Source organism: Arachis hypogaea, chromosome 15, assembly GCF_003086295.3.
Source record: "Arachis hypogaea cultivar Tifrunner chromosome 15, arahy.Tifrunner.gnm2.J5K5, whole genome shotgun sequence".
In the NCBI taxonomy this organism is placed as follows: Eukaryota; Viridiplantae; Streptophyta; class Magnoliopsida; order Fabales; family Fabaceae; genus Arachis; species Arachis hypogaea.
Genome location: NC_092050.1, coordinates 25,138,842 through 25,160,888, shown reverse-complemented (window position 1 = coordinate 25,160,888; position 22,047 = coordinate 25,138,842). Strand labels below are relative to the sequence as shown.

The 22,047-nt window shown below is 34.1% G+C and overlaps 2 protein-coding genes across 9 annotated transcripts; one reads left to right on the top strand and one right to left on the bottom strand.

The window, feature by feature from the left end:
- Positions 1-3,519: 3,519 nt before the first annotated feature.
- Positions 3,520-5,121, top strand: LOC112750010 (uncharacterized). The gene has a single exon (XM_025798490.3). It carries the CDS (start codon positions 4,150-4,152, stop codon positions 4,924-4,926), a length of 777 nt encoding a protein of 258 aa, XP_025654275.1. The 5' UTR covers positions 3,520-4,149; the 3' UTR covers positions 4,927-5,121.
- Positions 5,122-16,104: 10,983 nt separating this feature from the next.
- Positions 16,105-20,393, bottom strand: LOC112750009 (AMSH-like ubiquitin thioesterase 2). 8 transcript variants are annotated; one of them, XR_003175308.3, is made up of 11 exons: positions 20,213-20,393; positions 19,941-19,985; positions 19,804-19,841; positions 19,349-19,643; positions 19,083-19,172; positions 18,810-18,872; positions 18,404-18,478; positions 17,784-17,866; positions 17,547-17,592; positions 17,247-17,299; positions 16,105-16,609 (listed from the first exon to the last, which is right to left on the bottom strand). XR_003175308.3 is itself a non-coding variant. In XM_025798485.3 (10 exons), the coding sequence occupies exons 2-10, from the start codon at positions 19,983-19,985 to the stop codon at positions 16,435-16,437; spliced, it is 897 nt and encodes a 298-aa protein (XP_025654270.1). In that variant the 5' UTR covers positions 20,213-20,393; the 3' UTR covers positions 16,105-16,434. The 8 variants fall into 8 exon arrangements, 6 of the variants coding, with proteins under 6 accessions (XP_025654270.1, XP_025654271.1, XP_025654273.1 ...); XR_011873311.1 differs by having other exon boundaries at positions 20,233-20,385; XM_025798485.3 differs by lacking the exon at positions 17,547-17,592 and having other exon boundaries at positions 17,804-17,866.
- Positions 20,394-22,047: the final 1,654 nt, after the last annotated feature.

Here is a 22,047-nt window from a genome sequence, read left to right as displayed (position 1 = left end):
ATTAATATCAATGACTAATTACTAATTTGACAATCAAAATGTACATGACATTCTTTAATTGCATTAAAATTAAAATTAAAATATTAAAATTGAAATTAAAATATATCTATATTATATATCATATATTACTATCTAATTTAATAATCAAATGTGTCACATGACACTCTTTTATTAAAATTGAGCGAAAATATTTTTTTCCAAAATTAATAAACTCCCTTCCTAAATTCTCTCATCTACCTCTATCTATTTTTCTATTTCTCTCTATCATTTTTACTCTATATATAATTTATATTTTATATTAGTAATTTTGTCAAATCAAAATATGTAATCTGATATTTTTTTATTACAATTAAAATAAAATTTTTTCTTTTAAAATTAACAAACTCTCACATTTACTCTCATTTTTCATCTTTATCTTTCTCTCTCTTTTCTTTCATTCTCTATTTTTTTACCTTTCTGTTCTACAGAAAATAAAATTAACAAAATAATATAATTCAAATAAAAATTATTATTATTATATACATATTTTTTTAATTTTTTATTTAATTTTAAATTTTCACCACTTATCTTTTTAATCTATATTTTCATTTCTCTTCTTTCAAATATTTATTACATATAATTTGGAGAGAATACTAATGTTATAATTAAAAATTAGAATCAAGATTCAATTGTTTTAAAAAAATTAATTTTGAATTAATTTTATAACTATCAATATAATTTTTTTATGCTAATATCTAATTATATTTTTATATACATAGAGAAAAAAATATTATTTTTAAATAACAAGTATAAAAATTAATTATTTCTATTTGTGCAACAGACTTAACACCTGCCAATGAGTTATAGCTCAAATGGCATAGTCTTCTCATATTCAATTAAGAGGTTGCGGATTCGAGTCTCCTATCTTTGGTAAAAAAAAAAAATAGACTTAACACCTAATTAAATATAAAAGTATATACATTAAATTGTTTCAAATTTTAGATAACGAATGATAAAATTAATTATTAATAAAAAGTTAGATTTTTTCATATAAAAATCATAACTAAAAATCTTATTATTTAATTTTTTATCTATAAATATCTTGATCTTTTTAGTCAGAGATTTTTGTCAAGCTACAAATTTTTTTTTTGTAAAACTAATTTAATTTTATAAATGTTAGACTATAATTTTAAAAAATGTATATATATAGTTGTAGATACGAACATCAGAGAATTCACTCTCCTCTGTAAGCATATATGCATGCATCTTCTCAAATTGGAATATAATTCTTAAAGGTCCAAGAGACACCTCTTTCAACTCTGATCATTCATCTCTTCGCAATAAAGTATTAGAATATAGTGTTTATTCCAAAGTGCCAACATTAAAAGATTGATAGGCCAATAATCTTTCAACTAGGCTACGGAAAGAAGTGACAAGTCTCAACACACCCCACCAGTAGATATCTTTATCATCAAACAACACCATTTCCTCTCCTTCCTCGAATAAAGTTAGAAGTATTGGCTCTCATGGTTTGGATCTAATAGGATAGAGAGAAAAAAGTAATTATACTTCACCAAATAGTGGGAATTGAGAATTAGGATTAATTATGATTCAAACCCTTATTATTTTTCTATTTGACTTGTTACCCACTCTTACATATTTGTAAAAGAAAACTTCTATTTTCGGTAAATGAAATAGTTACTCTCAAATTATTAATAAAGCATTTATGTTAAAAAATATTATTAATAAACTACAAATATTAAATTTTTAATACATTCATTATTAAAAAATTCAAAACTTAAAATTACCACTGCTTTTAGAATAACTGTTACTATTCATTGTCATGTTTTACTTTTCTTCAGAAACCCTTTTATTATCCTTTTCTATTTGTTTTACCGAAAAAATCCCTTTCAAAAGATTGGTATGGATCAACTATGTTGATATAGAAATGGGGAAAAAAAAAAAAAAAAAAAGAGAGACGGGTATGGATGAAGGAAATTATCGCCTGTTGTACATATCGTCACCATCACAAATGTCCATCCTATTGACCCTGTTTTTCGATTGGAATTCATAATATTATTGGTCAATTTCTCGCGGTCGTTCAATCTAGAAGCAGAAACTTCTCTTTTTCTCATAAAGTTAGTTGAAGTTGAAAGTCAATGAAGATTATGCTTTTACTCTAGAATTGCCGAGTGTATTATATATATATAAATACCCAATGCAAATAAACATATAGATTAAGACCACTGAAGTTTCATAGGTCAGCGCAGTTCTTGGATAGAAAGTAATGAGAATCAAAGCATGTTTGTTACTAATTTATTAATTTTTTTAGTCAACGAAACACAATACCACCTAACCAAGTAAAGCATATGTGCTTCTATCCGCACAAAATTTGATTAATGAGCGCGTCACCTGGTGATTATTATTGACATCCAGAAACTTAATGAATGAGTCTGTTCATACTTTTCTGTTTTTGGATAAGCTTTTGCATGTTCATCACGCAAGTCCCAGTGCTTTATTTTTGTAATTTTTATTAAAAACAAAATAGATTATTAAGTTTGGGATGATTATCCGAGGTTGGTGAAATGATAAATAAGTTCCTAGATATACTATTAATTATTAGAGAAGTTTTGGATTTAACACATGTCAACCAAAAAAATCTTGTTAATAGATTTCTACGCATCTCAAATATTTGTATAAAAGGAAAATTTTGCGGTATGAAATGTTTTATAAAACTATAAATACTTAGATATTAAATTATTTAATGAATAATGGTACACATCTAAATTTTTTATGAATTAAGTCTAATTAAATTAAATAATAAAATTTAAAATAATATTAGTTATAATTAATTTTTGTTATGTTAAATAATTTGTTAGACTTGATTAAAAAAAAGACTTGTATGTATAATACTATTTTTAGTTAATATATATAATTTATATCAGAATAATTAATTATAAAATATTTAAATTTTGTATAGTAAAATAATAAATTTTTTGATAGAGTAATTAATTTTTTATAAATAATAAAATTAACTGTATTTGTGTATTTTTATTTATATTTTATTATATTATGCATAAAATTTTATTAAAGTATGGAAACTATTTTGTATGAGAAAGTATTAAGTGGTTAATTGATGGCCAAATTCTTATATAAATTTGTGTACACTTAGTTTAGCTAAACTTGAAAAATAATCTCTAAAAGCATTCGTATGTCTTATTAGACAAATAAATTAACTAAGTTTCATAAAATAATTAACAAACTACTTTTTAAATAAAATGATCCTAACAAGGCAGTTATCTAGGCAATTACCTTGTTGCTCATGTCATCGCTGATATCACAGCCAACTCAATATTAACATCCATTACATAACCCGTGAGCTCTGCGGCATGGAAAGTCCCTTTGCTTCCTCTGCAAGATTTTCAGCTTGTGTATTCAAGTTGGTGAATTCTATGGTGCCTTTTATTATTGTGCCTAAATTGCCTAACTTGCTTTTATAAGTAAAAAATAAAATGTATAAAATAAAAATAAAATATTTAAAATTTATTAAATGTTATTTCTTTGCTTTTTTAGTAAGTTAGGCAACATGACTTAGGCACCATAGCATTCACCATTCAAGTTTTCATCCACCAACTAACTAGCAAAGTTAAATTTCATCGAAACATACCATAAACATTAAAAAAAAAAAAGAAAAAAAAAAGTAAATTTTCAGCAAAATTGTGTTATGCTTCATAACGTGGTCCATTCTGGAAGGTACGAAGAAGGTAACGCGCTCCCTGTCTTACTGATTGAGGGTCCGCGTGTATAGTTCAACACGTGCAGCGTGTGAAATCAAAGCCCAATTAAGAAACTTAAAAATCAAAGGGCACACACCATTGAAGACCCTCCTCCACAGTCCTCACATATAAAACGGAACCAAGTAACCCCAAAAATTAAACCAAATAAACCGTCTGATATTTTTAAACACAAAAAAGAAGGCTCTTCCAATTCCAAGAGAAACTTGCAAACGTCTTCATCGTACTCCCCAACCACCTCCTTTAAAACCCAACCCTCCACAGACACAATTAACATCACCCATTTATCGTGTTTCCATTTCAATAACTGAAATTTTTTCCAACAAAAAATCACACACACTGTTCAGTATTCAGTATTCACACTACCTGTAACGCGATGCAAGCTGTCTCGGTTATACCATTTCCGAATTTATCGGCAAAATTTGAAAACGATTTCGCGGCCAAGCTCAGAATCTACGACGACGAGAAACCTAAAACCGAAGAGGTAGAACAAGAACAAGAACAAGTAAACGAAGAACAAGAGGAAGAGGAAGAGTTCAGCTTCGTGTTTTCGAATCCCGAGGTTTCGCCGGTTTCCGCTGATGATGTATTCGATAACGGCCAGATCCGGCCGGTGTACCCGATTTTCGATCAGAATCTTCTCTTTTCAGACGAGTACGCCGGGGGAGCAGAACTACGGCCGCCGTTGAAGAAGGTCTTCATGGAACAACAACAGCGCGACGAGGCTTCATCGTCTTCGGCGGTTTCGACGGCTGCAGCAACGGAGGGACCGTACTGCGAGTGGTCGCCGAAGATGGCGGGGAAGAGCAATTCGACAGGGTTCTCGAAGCTGTGGAAGCTGAGGGACCATAAGCTTCGGAGCAACAGCGACGGCAAGGACGCATTCGTGTTCTTGAGTCCGCCGTCGACGGCGAAGACGGAGAAGGCGGGATCAGGAAACGGCGCCGTTAAGAAGGCAGTTAAAGTGACGAAGGGTAAAACGACGTCGTCGTCGTCGTCGTCTAGTAGTTCTTCGGCGCACGAGAAGCATTACGTTATGAACAGAGCGAGGAAAGAGAGTGGTAAACGGCGGTCTTACTTGCCGTATAGGCAAGAACTCTTTGGGTTCTTCTCTAGTACCACCGCACTCAGTAGAAATGTTCATCCTTATTAGGGATTAGAAATTCCTCAATTTTTCAATAGACTTGGTTTTATTATGTCTGTGTAAAATGCTCACTAATCTTCCTTCGGGATTTTTTTTGTTCTTTCCTTCTTTGGAATTATGATGTAAATTCATCTATATTTTAGTGGCGAACGCAAATATTTCATTTACTTAGCTCCTTGGGATTAATACAAGAGAAATTCATAATTTTAGCCCTTATTACTTATTAGACTAGTAGTGTATGGTAAGAAGATTTGATAATACCTGTCAAGTCCTAAGTTTAAATTTAAATTTACTTATTATTACTGTCACAGAGCAAAGTATGAACATAGTTTTCGCATGAGCACCGCTGCAACACAAGCACGTTGCAGTGGGCAATCTTGAGCCCCATTGGCCATTATTATCTTCATTTAATATGCAAGTATGACCTTAAAAAGTCTTCCTTTTTTATTTATTTTTTTCTAGTAAAAAACAATTATTGCTTATAAAATAATAGCTGGAATATAATAATGGTGCATCCATCAAACTATCAAAGGCGTTATGAAAATCACCATGATAGTCCATTCTTGTTTGACATTACTGAAATTAAAAAGAAACGATAAAATCAGTTGCTACTTGCTACTACTGCCCAATTTATAAGTAAGATGATAAAGGGACAAAAGAGATTTCATTCACCGTTTAATCAAACAAATAAAGTTCACACAGAATAAAAATTACTAATCTAACTAATTTCTTAGTTTCTCTTACAAATTTAAAGGATTTTTTCAGAGAATTTGGCTATTATTAGTAATTCTATTTAATGTTTCTACAACGAAAATCATAATGTTTTCACAGTAAAATTGTTTTATCAATTCAACTAAGAGGAATTGAGGATTTTTAATTTCCACCTCCTCAACCACTTCTTCAGTAACAGATTTAATATGTATGACCTGTCTGAGTTGTTGGTGGATCCACCCTCGACAGCATATATAAATAAAAAGGGAAGCAGATTCCCGGAAAAAGAGGGAAGCAGAATAATGAACATCAAAATGCAGAAAGCATCATTTGTTGTAGCTATATTACAGAAATAATAAGAGAATTATATGTAAACAGTTAGAAACTTAGTTGCATTGTATTATTGATAATTTTTCCCTCTCAATGATTTATTATTATTATTATTGATAGATTTGCTCACTTTTGTGTAGTATACATTATCAATGTATTTAATTAATTAAAAATTTAAAAAGAATGATATTTTTTATTAAAGTTTATTATTTGTAATATTTTTAACCAGTGTACTTTGGACATTTGTTAACAACATATGCACAAATATATATATATATATATATATACAAAAAATCATTAATTGTATTTCAATCCCTCCCCTGATAATAATTCGTATGGGGACCTGCGGTCCTGTATTATTTACTATTTAGAAAAGAAGCAGTAAGATGCGAAACGCGGATTTGACATCAGCGACTTTATTTGGTTCTTCTTCTGGTTATTTTCTATGGAAGGGGAGAAGGAGATTCCCATCTTCATCACCGTATATATTTCTCAAGTAATCACTCTGAAATAGAAAAATATTTGCAGTGAAAAACACTATAAGCAACCGACCAATTGCAACCTTCCCAAACTTTTCACATTTTCACACTACATCTTGTAGGATCTTTCGGTTGCAATTATACCGGATACATTCACATGCCATGCCCAATTAAAATTAAAATTGTTTCTATATTTGCAAGCCAAACAAAAAGCCTCAATAATACAGCCTTAGTGTACTGTGTATAGAGAGATGATGATAATGTTATTTTTATATTCATAACGCTACTTTATTTAATTATAGTTTTTATTTTATTCCAAAATTATTCACAATTCTTATGGACATGACAAAAAATATTAGAAAATATTGATATGAAAAATAAAGATGAAGGATAATTTTAGAAGAATATAAAAAATATAATTAAAAGAGAGTGACATTATCAATTTAAAAGTGATATTATTATTTTCCTAGTATATGAATGATTATATATTTCGTTATTTATTTACAATTCATGGAATTTAACAGCGAGTTAATATTTAAATTAGTTTTTGAAGTTGCCATTACAAAAAAAATATTGAGTATTGTCGAATTTATCGTCGGATTTAACGTTGCAGAGTAGTGGCAGATTTACCGTCTGATTTACTAGTGGTAACCACATTGAATTCGTAAGGTTAGGTAATTACCGGCGGATTCTATTTTCCGACAGTATATCCGCCGGTAATATTTGGAGGAAAAATAAATTAAATTGGCGCATCCTTTATCGTTTTTCTGACGGTAACTCAATTTAGTGAAACGATGTGTTTTGGTGACCCGCAATGGTAATTCCGACGGTAAATCTGACGGTAAAAGTGGCGTAGATTCAAATCACGAACTCCTTCCCCCTTATTCCAACCCTCACCACCATCCCCCTCTCTCTCTCGCGCGTTTCGGCTCAGCCGTCACAGTCATCTGCCATCGCCGCCGAGACCACCGCCGTCGTCACCCCATCTCCGTTACCGTCAACCCCCACCACCGATGCCTCCTTCTCCCCTCTCTCTCTTTCTCTCTCCTTCGCTGTCACCATCAACTGCGGCCACCGTAACTTTGGCGACCAAGGCTGCAACATCCACCTCATCCCTTATTTCCTGCTCTGTTCTTTATTACAAGTTCTTGAGCAACTCTTCTCTAATTCTTTTAATTTTAATTTAATTTAGTTTGGGTTTGAGTAGAATTTTAATTTTAATTTTGAATTAATTTCAAATTTAACTCAGTTTAGTTTTCTAATCTTAGTGGATTTAGGTTGATTAATTTAGGTTAGATTCAATACATTATGTTTTGAATTGTTGTCATGTTTGAAATTCTCTAATTTTATTATTTTCTGCGTTGATGACTGTTTTGCTGGGAAATTGTTGTTGAGATTGTTTGTTAATTGTTAAATTTTAGTTTAATTTAGTTTATCTTTGAATAGAATTTCAATTTTAATTTTGAATCAGTTTCAAAGTTAGTTCATTTTAGTTTTCTAATCTTAATGGAGTTAGGTTGATTAAGTTAGGTTAGATTTAATACATTAGGTTTTGAATTGTTGAAGTGTTTAGAATTGTCTAATTGTGTTAATTGCTATGTTGATAACTGTTTTGTTGAGAAATTGTTGTTGAGACTGTTTGATAATTGTTTAATTTTAGTTTAATTTAGTTTAGCTTTGATTACCATCAGGAATATATTCGACCATAGAATGGGTCGGCGACTCCAGCAGATGTTGAATGATGTTCGTCAGCGGCAGGGCCACCGGACGTAGTGGCTCCAACCAGACATAAAGAAGGCTCTGTTTGTTCATTAGGAGGCCGATAAGGGGTTCCAGCATCGGCGTCTTACACTCTTACTAACAGAGCTAACAGGGTCTCGGCCAGGTTGTCCAAGTATACTGGCAGCCTAGCGACCTTCATAAAGACTAAGGCCAGGCTGGTATGTAAAGTGACTTTCATTTTGTTAATAACTTAGTTATATTATTCTTCATATCATTACTAGGCATCCTAATCATATCGTTTCAATGCAACATGTGTAGTCGAAGTCGTTAGATCGCGAGGTGATGTTAGCGGAGACGTTCAAGTACACCCACACGCTGAAGGAGAACAAAGAGACATTTGTTGATCAGTGGTCTCAGGACCATTATGTGAGTAAACATACATCTTATTATCTTTTGCTATAAAATTATTAGAAATTAACTGTATATCTATCGTACTAATCACAATAACTTGTGTTAATTACACAAGAATTTTACACACACAGACTAGAGGCCGCGACTCAGTAGTCTTAGCAAGGTGGGAAAGACGCCACCGATGGCTCTACAACTTCAGTCATTGATCCAGATGCAGTTTGGCGCGAGACTGCCTCAGCTGATAATTTGTTGCAAAATCCAACAGTAAGTATCGTTGGACGAAAAAATTTTGACAGTAAACATTTACCAGCGAGGTTTATACCGTCTCTGATTGTTTTCGACGGTAATTATATTACCATTGGATTTTATTCATTTTCTCAACGGTAAATCTAATGGTACTCAACGTTTTTCTTATAGTGTGCATTCACTACAAGAAAAAAGTTCTATCGGCATGCTTTTTTCTTATCATTCTTTAAAAACGTGGCCTAAAGAGATCAATGACCGCGCTTTTATGTGGGTGATGATTGATTTAAAATTTGGCCACAATTTAGATGTCACGCTTATGAAAGCGTGGTCACAAATAAAAGCAGGCATACTTTACCAACGGTAAATTTTCCGGTAATAATTGGAGGAAAAACGAACAAAGTTGGCACAAAATGTAGTGTGGGATTTATCGGCGAATTTTTTCGCCGATAAACCTAATTAGCGGAACGCTGCATTTTGGTGACCCCTAATGCGTTACTGTCGAATTTATTCGCTGGTAAATCCGACGGTAACGAGCCCTAAAATTCGAAGCGCAAACTCTCTCCCCTTCATTTCGAAATCCCCTCTCTCTCTAACCTCTTTTCTCCCACTCTCTCTCTTAGCCTCTCCTCTCCCCGCCGCTCCGTCAGTCCTGTCGCCGTTGGCGTCTCCTGTTGCTGCCTTCTCTCTCCGTCACCGAAACCAGCCCTTTCCTCCTCTCCCCTCCGTTAGCCGCGACTCCTTCTCTCCCTCTTTGTTCGTGTTTCGACATTGCCTTCTAACACCGGCATGGTGCTCCACCAGCAGCGGCTGTCACTGCCACTGTATCTTCCTTCCCTGAGTTCTTCTTCCTCTGTTTGAAGCTCAGGTTCCATGGTCACTCTTTTTCTTTGTTTAAGTTAATTTAGGATTTAGTTATATGTTAATTTGTAGTTAGTAAGTGAAACTAATTATTATTGGTTATCATATGCTAATTGCATGTTTTAGAAGAATGGAATGTTAATTAGGGTGGAGACTTCATGTTTAGTGTTGAGTGGGTTTAGGCCATTGAAGATAAATCCTTTTATTAATGTCTAAATAATTAATAATTAGCATTTTCTATGTGACTATACCAAATATTATTTCATCTATTAAGTTTAATTCACTTGCTTGTGATATTTGAAGATATAAAATGAATATTATATAAATTGTATTAATTATACATTGTACCTAAATCATCATATGTTATATGTACTAGTACTTATGTCTTGCAATTTATGCAATATAATAACTTCTATGAATTAATGAGAACGTAAATGATTAGTTCTGATTGAGTATTCATTATGTTAATCTATATGAATGCATAAGAATTATAAAACTATTATAAATAAATATGAAGTAATATATTATGAAGTCATTATTGAAAAATAAACCTCATGATAATTGGATGAACATGTATAACAATTATTTGCTAAAATTTCTAAGCATAACTCAAATAAAAATGTTGTCTTTTTAATGTATAAACAAGTCAATATATTCTACTGAAAATATTGTGAATTTAATTGAGTTTTGATTGATGCTGTGAATTGATGTTAGTTAGAATTGTGAGAATCGTAAATGTGGATATATGTCTAATTTTAGTAGAGGTTATGTCAATTTTTTTTTGAAATAGAGATAATGACCAAATCAGTACTCAAAAGATTCAAACGCTGACATTTTGGTACCTTACTATTGTTATTGACAAAATGGTCCTTAAAAGATTTTAAAATTTGACAAACGTACCCATGAGTTTGCCGGAGCATATCTCCGGCAAGCACAGTGCTGACATGGCCACTACATTTTGTATGACATGGCAAAAACCCTCCCCCACCCTAATTCTTCCTTTCTTCCTTTCCAACGCACTTCTCTTTCTCCTTCCCCCTCCCCAACGCACTCCCCCTTCCCCTTTCTGACTGCACTCTCCCCCCTCCCCAACCCTAATCCTTCTCTCCCGATCTAAACCCTAATCCCCCATCCCCAACGCGCTTCCCCCCTCCTCAATCCAAAATTCCCCTTTCTGAACCCTAATCCCCTTCCCTTGCTCTTTTGAATTCTAATCCCCTTCCCAACTCTCACACTCTCAACTCACTCTCCCCCAAATCAACCTTCTCAGTCTTACAGAGCCAGTGTCATCGACACCACACTGTCGCCATCTCGTCGTCGGATCTTCTGCGTCCGCCAGTGTCGTCTGTCTCCTTCATGGCATTGCGTTGTCTGTGCGCCTTCACCGCTGTCGCCTTCACTGCTTGTATCTACTTGCTGCTAGCCCCAGTCGCTGCCATGCCTCCTCTGTCTGGGTTCCATCTTGGCTCCATCGTGTCGTGCCCCCTCTTAGTCTGGTGTTTTTCTTCTATTCTTGCTTTGGTAGTGTCTGTATTAAGTTTTATTTTATTTTATTTTGATTGTATATGAATTTGTTTGTTTTTTCTGAGTTTTATTGTTATTAAGGTTGTTATTGTTGTGAATGGTGGTGTTGAGGGAGGGAGAGGGGAGTGTGCATTGGGGAAGGGGGAGTGGTGGAGATGATTGTTGCTGTTGATATTAAAGCTATTGTTACTGCGAGTGGTGGGGTTGAGGGAGGGAGGGGTAGTGTGCGTTGGAGAGGGAGAGTGGTGGAGGTTGTTGTTGCTGTGAATGGTGGTGTTGATGGAGGAAGGGAAAGTGTACGTTGGGGAGGGGGTTAAGATGCGGCGGGAACTGCGATGGGGGAGAAGTGTGCGTTAGGGATGGGGCTGCGACAAGGAGGGAGAGGGAAGGGGAGGGAGTGTGCGTTGGGGAGGGAACTTTGGGGGTGGTTTGCCAAGTCACCAAAATATGGTGGCCACGTCAGTATTGTGTTTGTCGGAAATTTGCTCCGACGAGCTCGGGAGCACGCTTGTCAAATTTTAAAATCTTTTAAGGACCATTTTGTCAATAACAATAGTGAGGTACCAAAATGTCAGCATTTGAATCTTTCGGGTACTGATTTGGTCATTACCTCTTTTGAAATAATATAAATATTGAAGGATTTGTGTTGTATATATGCTGATTAGTGTTAATAATATATTCTCTTTGTAGGCATAACGACAGGTAGCAGAAGTAGAACGAGTGGGTTTCATGGTCGTGGTAAAGGGAGGGTTTACACCGGATTCCTAGGGATTGCTCAGTCATCGCCCTCTATCCCGATTATTCCATTGACCCCTGTGATGTCACAGGCGGGTCCAGTGGACCAGCAGTTCATCGTGGTCTCTAACCCGAACTACATGGCTCCTTCTGCTACGCCCTCTCTGCCCTCTACAGCTCCATTTTCAGAGGGCGCAATGGGTGATTCCTCGAATGCGTCCCAGCCAGATGCCCCTCCACCACCGCCCGTCATACAGATGAGGATTTGGCATGATGGCATGCAAGTGTGAGTACATACTATTTTAATGTCTTTTATCTGCAATCTATTTTGAATTTGTTAAGTTTTATATGTTTTTATGTGTTTGCTAATCTTAAGTTTTTCATTGATAGGTTTGCACCAAACAATAATGCATGTGCATAGGAGATCTTCAATGTAATTAAGTCCATGTATGACAACCCATGGCCAAGCTACACGAATATCCCTGTTGAGACCATAGAGCGATGGTTTCAGAAATAGGCGGTAAGAACCCAATATTGTTGAATTAACTGTATTTTAACTGTATTTTTTTACTAACTAATGTTGTTGAATTACTTTGTGCAGGAAAAATTTATATGGGATTGGGAACATAATATCTTGATCAGGAAGATCTACAACCACCGGATAGCTAGGTGACTTCAGCAGATGATGCAGAACGCTCGTCAGAAGCGCGACTACCTCACGATTTGGCTATATTCAGATCTTAAGAAGGAACTGGATGTCCATTTTAGTACTAATGAAGGATTCAAGTGTCTCCGTCTGACAAATAGAACTAACAAGGCTTCGCCGAGGTCGTCGAATTATACTAGTGGGTCGGTGACTTTTATGAAGACAAAAAGTAGGCTGGTATGTATATAATTTGCTAATCTTTGTTAATTATTACTTGAATGAATTGTTACTTGATTTATTTTATTAGTTGGTTTTAATATGTGTAGTCTAAGTCGTTGGATCATGAGGCGACATTAGCAGAGACCTTCAAGTATACCCTTATGTTGAAGGCTAACATGAAGAGATTTGCTTATGAGTGATCTGCGGCTCATTATGTGAGTTTTAATTAATTCTAACTTTGAAATTTATTCGATTTAAAGTCAATTAACTGCCATACTAATCACAACTTGTGTTACACAGGAGGACTACACACAGAGATTGGAGGTCGCGATCGAGCAATCTCAGCCGCCTAGTGGGGTCGACCTTGGCTTCGATGCCTCAGTGGTAGATCCTGATAGGGTTTGATGTAAGACTGCCTCTAAGCCCTATATGAATCGCATCTTCGAGTTGGGGTTGTTTTTCACCAGCAGCCTCCGCACCTCCGTATTGGCGGCTTCATCTGCCTCTACCTCTGCCTCTGCCACTAGCCCTGCCGATCTCGAGAAAGTTGTCGACTTGAAAAAGGACGTGCAAAAAATCACACAGGAGTTTCACCAAGAAGCTCAGCAGTTTGAGAAGAGGTACATCGAGCTTCTTGCACGCGTAAGAGACACCGTTGCCTTCAGCTCGGAACTGATGAAGAAGCTAGAGTGGCTAGAGCGTTTGCAAGAATATATGGAGGTGTACAACGAGCAGATGCACGCTGGAGGCAGCGGTGCTACTGGTACCAGCGGCAACGCTACTAATGGGACCCCAACATCAGCACCTACTCTGCTGCCTCAGCAAGGGGAAGACGATAACGACGACGATTACCAGGATTTGTAGGGTCTAGGGATTTAATTTAATTTATGTCTATTTCATTGTATTCTACTTTTTTAACTTTTTATTATATTCAGATAATTGATATTTAATAAAATCATTTGTTGGTTTAATGTAATTTTGAATTTGTGCCCTAATTTTGTAAACAAAAATTTGAATTTGACTACTAATTGTGCACTAATTATGCAAAAAAAAGAAGAAAAAAAACAACTATCGTAGAATTTATCAGAGGAATAATCTGACGGTAATTGAACGCAACAAAACATAATATGGCACCAAATTTATTGTCGGATTTCAACCACTTATTTTCATCATATTAATTGAGAAATCTGCTTGTAATTAACGCCGGACGAAATAATCTGTCAGTAAAAATTTTTCAGCACTGTTTATATCGTCAAATTCAATCTGACGGTAAATTAATTACTGACAAATTTATTTGATAAATCCGATGATAATTTTAATGGTATTCAACGTTTTTTAACAACAATATCAACAAAAAGAAGCACACAAACTTAATTAAAAAATTGGTTCAAAAAATACTTGAATGCCTAGTATTTCTCAAAAAAGTGTACCTTTCTTTTATTTATTACGTTTATTTGTTTCTTAATGGATAAGGTCAATAATATTTTTATGGCTATATAAAATATGTGTGAATGTTTGATTTTGATGACAAATTTAAAAGATAGGGAAAAAGGTAAAAAGTATTAATTTTTATATTAAAGATAAATTTAATCTCTCTCTCTTTAGTATTTTTCAAACAAATCCTTTTTAATATTTTTTACATATGTAGTTATTTTTATTAATTAATTAGTGATACTGATCCTTAATAAATTAAATAAAACTTAAATAAATTGTTATAAATATTTTATTTTCTATAAAATATGTGTATTTTGGACCAAAAATAAAATATGTATTTTAGTCAATCATATAATTCTCTTATTAAAATAACATAATTACATATTGTCAAATTTATTAACATTAAATTATTATAAAAAATTGTATAATTAAAATTAAAAAATAAAAAATATTTATAAAAATTTTAGCAATATGTGAATAATAGAAGAAAATTAATATATTTAAAAATGTTAAAAATTTTAAATTTATGAAAAAATGAGAAAAATCGGTGCATGAACTATTTTGATGCATGCCTTTTAATTTCAAAAACTAAACTGAGACACCTTATAAAATTTAGGGATAAAATTGAGTCGTTTGTAATGATAATATGTTGGTGACACATGGATAAATAATGTTATGACATGCGACTCAAAACAATACCTGACCAAAATGTGTTCTACTACATAGTCCGTCCACATTAACATAATACGTGTCACTAACTAACACGTCATCACCTTATTACATGTAGACAAATAATATTTTGACATGTGACACTAATAATCTATGTTAGTATGCCACGTTAGCACACTGTTAATGGAAAATAATTGAGAGATTAACTTGAATCACAAATATAAAATTATAAGACTGAATTGAATAAATTAAAACTTCACAGATAAATATTAACTCATTCAACAACCTTGGTAACCAATTCTATTTAAGATAGGCCCAAATATATTTATGTCAAGACATTGTTGGAGATCATTTAATTGTATTTGATTTCTCTAATGCTAAACTTTTTTCTAGAATATAAAAGAATAATATGTTACTATTCATATAAAGATAATTAATGTGGTGACTGGTGAGCGTGAGAACTGAGAATATAACGCTTTATGTAAGAGGAAAGAAGTCTCACTTTCTGACTTTAAAGAGTTAAAAAAGACTTGGTTTTGTCTTGGATCTAGGACGTGTGCTTGCTTCAAATTGACTTTTTTTTTTTTTTGGGCTCTTTCTTGCCCCGGCCCTCGTTATTGATTAGGTTGAAAAGATACAGTGTCATGGATATTCTTTGGATTTTCATTAGTTGCATACTTGCATCTCTCTTGTTGTCTTGGATCATATATAATATATATGTAGCATGATTGGTTATGGACAGCTTTAGCTTCTAAACGTGTATGCAAATATGTTCAACATCTACGGAAGTAATAACCGCAAATATCAATTATAACTTGATTCACCTAATGTTAGGTTTGGTTTTGCTCAGTCGACAACCACAGCATTTGTTTTACTTTCAACAAATAAAATTGCCATTTACTATAGTTGTTTTGTGTATGTGAAATAGTTTGTTCCCACTAAATGGACCTCTTTCAAGCAATATAATCCACGTATTATCTAATGGTTAATGGGATGTAAATGGACATATAACATTGATGATGAAAATCAATTTGAAAAATTAAGAGATATTGAACTATATACTCGTGTTGATTTAAATTCATGTAGGTAAAACATTAACTCTTGTGAATAGTTTGGATTGTGTGTTGCATCAATGTCCAACTTTGTGAATTATAAGTGTACTTACATAAGTAAATTAAGTGGGAAGCAGGACTACAAAGGAAAAAAAGAAAAAAAAAATCAAATTTATTTCTTTTAAAGTCCAAACAAAACATTAAACTACAGGAGAGTAGCATTAAAAAGCTAACTAACATTATTACAACATTATTACATCAGCATCAAAATGTCGAGTGTAACTAGGACAAGCCTCAAGCATTCAGATTTCGGTTAATGTTGAGGACTTGAGTAATTTGTATGAAATTATAGGTTCAACTTGTATTAAATAACATTTTTTAATTAAAAAAAAAAAGAGATACTAGGATATTCTTATGGTAATTAACTAATGGTACTCCATCTATGTCAAAGAACAGTGTGTGCTGACATCAAAATCAGAGTTTAGCGTAAATCGAATATTTCAAACCTTAGATTGGAGTTCTTGTAGACATTGGAGCAATGTTCATACAAGGGGTTGCCATTATCAGGGTCTTTGTGTGGATGGAATCCTTTGTCCATGCAATTCTTTAGTATATTCATTCCTTCAGGGTCAGTTAGGCGAAATAGTCCACAGCTCCTGTGAGGGGATATTTTCATCAGCATATATGTTACAAGATTTCTCAACATCATAATTCTTTGCTGCATATATAATTTTTTTTATCTAATTTCCCTAAAAATAGCACTAATGCTACTTGGAAAAATGGCTTACATTATATGGTTCAAGAGAAACTAATATTTGGAAAAATTACAATGATCCTCCCTGATGTTTGATGAAATTTATCATGGCCTCTCTTTTATTTGTTCAAATGGTATTGAATTGTCCATAAGGGAAGTTATATTGTTCATGGGAATGTTTAGTAATTACTCAAGGGCAACACGTCTATATCACCTAAATTTCAAGGGAGGTTAATGCATAATATTCTAAAAGCCGGGTTCAATTTCACTAAATATCATACAATGTGAGCGTAATTTGTCCTTAATACTATAGATAAAGAGTCTCTTCATATAACATATCAGATTAAAGCTAACAAATAAGATAGACTTGTTCAAAAACATTTTTCACTCACCCAACCCTTTTTTTAACCATATATGCAAATTGGATGCAATTATAAGAGTAAGAACTTTTCAAGATAAACAACACATGGATTTCTAGTAAAATAGAGTAGATATTTGGTCAGCATTTGTTGATGTCATAAAATTCAAGACAACTAGACCTTGAGGTATCTGTAGGAGCTAGGACAATGGCAAATGCCTCAGGAATCATCATCTGATACATCAAAGCCAAACAGTGAGTTAAACAGCAATGTATAAAGGGAAAAGTTTGAATATATTTCAAGTCAGTTTAAGAGTTACTTTGATTAATATTATCACCTGCAATTCATTGAGTCATTGTTAGAAGGAATATTCAGTCATGGTGTAGCACTTTCACAAAGTATAAGTAAACTGCTATCAAATTTTAGTCATCAACTTTTTTTTTTGTTTTTGGGGGGGGGGGGGGGTGTTCTTATCCTTACCTATGCTGGTTCTGAGTGCTGGTCACCAACAAACATAACAGATGCTCTGCAAATTTGTCTTATAAATTCTATTAACATATGAACTATTTAATACAAGTAATAACAATGGTGCTAATCAAATTTCAATTTGATTCACACGGTAAAATGTTTTGAACATGTATGACATTCATATCCGGATGTGAAGTTATTGAACAAAGAAATCCTTTAACAAGAAAGAAAAAGGGCAAGGAATAGTACATGATACTTCGGTCAATCACCTGGTAGGAATATTGAGTGTGCAGATCCACTGATGACATGAAACAACTTTGAGAAGGATGTGTCTAAAAATTTTTCAAAATATGATGACGGTTAGAGAAGCCAATTCAAGAAGAATGGCTGTTGCTGATCTCATGTATGGTGACATGGGATAAAAAGAATGATATAGTCTTGCATAAGAGTTTATAATTGTGCTCTAATATCTTAGACAAGACACAATTTCAGAAATAACAATGGAGAAACATGTCATAAGTTTAATTCATATATGAACTGTGAGTGTGCTTCAGTGATTACCATGCTAAATACAGAATTTTTAGAGAAGTACTACCCTATTTAATAGATTGCCATATCCAATCCAATCCAATCATGAGGATTTGTTTGTAAAGTTTCGATGTGTGTTCGAGTTGGGGTCTTAGAGGGAAAGAAGAAAGGGAAGGGCTTCAAAATGGATTCCACTTTACTCACCAAGTTTTTACCTTTCCTCTCATCCCCTCTAAAATCCCAATTCGCAAATTCACTGTAAAGGCCAGAAACCGAAGCTACCAGGGAACACACCAACAGACTCACTCAATTAACAAAGTGATGAAGGTAGGAAGACATACATGGATCCATCCCACAGGATAAAGAGATCTTTCATTTAGAATTTTGAAAACTTCCTCCTCATTTGTAGCTTGACACTGTGATTTAGTGCAGCAAGTTAGCAAAATGCAGCAATAAAATATTATGCCCTCAAAAAAATATGTGCTAAAAATATTGAAGATTTTAATTTCTATGCACAAGACTTTAAATTCTATGCACAATTAGTGTTTTATACTGACATCCAAGTAGAATCTGCTACACAAACAAAAGCAATTAACTTTCACACTTACTATCAAACAAAACCACTTTTATATATGCACCTAATTGTATGTAAATGTAACACAGTTTTTTAGTGCTCCTGCATAGAAATCAAACTCAGATTTCAAAACCAAATGTAAAAGAATGTAAAAGAGCAATATGTATACTAACAGAATTGGAAGCTGATTCTTGCTTAGGTATGATCAGAGTAGTCATATAGAGGGTTCCATTCTCCTGGAGAATTGTAGGAAATAATCATATCAGTGCAAAGCATTTTATCATATGACAGGTTCTTCATTCTTTTTTCAGAAAAGATTAACCAGAAATCTCTAATATTTAATACAAGATAAATAGAACATACCTATGGAAATTTTATGGGCACAAGAAAATTTGAGATAAGACAACCAAAGGCATAATATAGCTATGGATTTGAATTATTCTTACGTGTACAGCACCAAGTATGCCACAAGTTTCCACATCCTTTTCTGTATTTTCTTTAGCAAGATGGAGGAAGTCCTCCATTAACCGCATCGACTGGAAAGTACGAGAACAAATATTTGCCAGGTATTAACCATAAATTTTGTGCCTGGCGATGAGATTTATGATGCTATTCCTATTTGTGCACAAGAAGACCTTCAATGCAGTAGAAACAAAAAATTGACAATTTGATGTGCAGTGAAAGCTTATATATGCAGTTAAAAAGTTCTTACAATATGTACATCCCGTACACCTATGGTCCTAGATGAAGTCGACTCGTCATCCAACTTCCGGGATCCATCTTCTGAACTAAAAGCTACAATATGAGATTCTTGTTCATCTTGAGGAACCTTTGCCACAAAACACATTGCAGGGGAAGGTGAGGACTGGGTTACTTTATGAACCAAGAAAAAGTTTCCAGCTTCCTTAATAGAAGTTGGTTCAAGAGAATCCACGGGGCACAAACCGCTACCCAAATCCAATGGAAATGAAGAAACCTTAGCTGATTCCTCATGACTATTCCTTAAGCTGCATCCCATCCAAACAGAAGAAACTAATATTGTATGTCAAAACAATTGCAATATCGGATTCCAGAAACACCGAAAATTCATGCAGATCATTCTAGGAAGTATGAACTTAGAACTACTATTTTTAGTCAGACAGAGAAATAGAATATCAACATTATTACCTCTGAGCTACACTTTCTGCTGCATCATAATTTCTAACCTGCCACAGATATTCCCCTGAAATTGCTTCAAAACCAAAGGAAAGAGGTGCAAATTCCTTCAAGTTCTTTAAATCAAAGAGGAAGATTTACAGTTTTACCTTCATATTACTTAATTCCTGATCTTCAGAGGAATCTTTGAGCATCTGAGAGATCAATAGTTTAACAATCAATTCTATTATTACTTCAGAAATCAATTCTATGAAAGAATAACCAAACACAAAGAATTTGTTCTTTCATCAAACAGATAGATGGCATGCTAGAAAAGGTAAGTGCACGCTAAAATTATGTTGCCAAGCACACATGATAAGAAGATGAAGATTCTTATTTTCTTTACATAAATTGGTGGCGAGAATAGCAGATATTGGTTTACCTGTTTGATTTCGAGAGTACCTGAAGGACGATCAACCACTATTCTTGATTCCTTCCCAGACAAGGGAAAGTAAGTGTGAAACAAAATAAACTCATCGATCAGAGCAGTGAGTACTGTCAAAACCGCCGCAATAAGAAAGAGAGAGACATCACTTACCTGCCACGAACAAAGTCACGTGGACTTACCGGATAAAGTCCATTAGTAGGCACCATAATTCTTTTCAATTTTTGTTTTCAATTAAAGATAAAATATAATCTTAACTTTTTAATATTTCTTATTCTTTATCCCATTTATAAAATGTATAATAAAAATAGAGAGGATCTAATTTCTATTCGTTTGTTAGTACTTTTACTAGGCATGCTCACAGGCTCACAGGCTCAGGCTCACAGCCACCTCATAATGTCATCTCATTTGATGGGATTACCATTAATAATTTTATTTGTATTTGAAAAATGGCACCTAAAGCAATTGTTATGTTTTCATCATTTAATCTATTATATATTATTAAAATAATTTTTTTTTTCAGTTAATAGTATAGTTCACCTGTCATGTTTTTAAAAATATTATTTATTTATTTTATTTTATTTATTTAAATTAAATATGTTAGTTAATTATTTATTTATTTGATTCGAGAATTTTTTTTTATTTAAATAAATAAAATAAAAATCATAATTAGTGAAATAAATATTTTTAAAAATATTTACCGATTTGCATTTTTCAGTCATATCTCGTTTACAGTATAAATAAGATGACATTGCATATATCTCGTTTACAGTGTAAACGAGATATGACACGTTTACACTTGGTATTCTTCACAAATTTTTCATATTTTTTGTGTGTCTCTTATTTCTCACAAATACACGGCATTAATGGCCAGTAATAGTCCATATATAGTTGTGCTTGTTTATCCCAACTGTCGTATGAGAAACGGCGACAATGGGGTGACATTTGAGTATGAGGATCCGATATTGTTTCGCACTCAGCGGGTGGAGACGTTGCCCGATTTGAGGAGTTTGATATTGAGTAAGCTCGGTGGTACAGACACGAGGGAAATCGGAAGGGTGGCGTATAGGTTGCTGGCACCCATGGGTAACGGAGTCTTCTAGTTTCGACTATTCCGACTTCTAGGGGATGAGCATGTGCAAGTAATGTTCGACATCCATGAGAGGATCATGGTGGAGCAAGTAATGGAGCTTTCTGCAGAGGTGGGACACGGTGGCGGTGGTCCTTCCGTACACTCGACCTATGTGCAGGACGACCGACTCCTCGCACCACCGCCCATTCATGTCGCCGTTCTAGTGGATGAGGCAGAGGAGGGCGAGGAGGAGTCGGACGAGGATTACGTGGGGGACAGTGGTGACAGCGACTTATCCGATAGTGGAGATAAGGATGAGTGTGTTCCGGAGACACCTGTTCCGACCGTGGCCCGCCATGTCCTGCCCCCACCTCTTCCAATACCGGCGCTTTCGGCAGTTTCGTCTCACTATCACAGTCTGGATCTGGACGCCATACATGAGAGGACTCTGTTTCTTGACACGGGTGAAGAGGATTACAATCTAGACGGCGGTGTAGAGTTTTGGGTCGGCCACAAGTTTAGAAGCCGAGAGGCAGTGCTTCAGGGTGTGAAGAACTACAATATTCAGAGGAGTAAGGAGTACCGGGTGATCAAATCGGACCGGTTAAATTACCATGTGCAGTGCCGCCAAGCTGAGAATGAGTGTCAATGGAGCCTCCGTATAGCCCTTCGGCAGAACCTCGGATACTGGTAACCTTAAGTTTACTTGTGCTTTTCATTACTTCTATACGATATACTAAGTAGGTGTACGACATAGTTG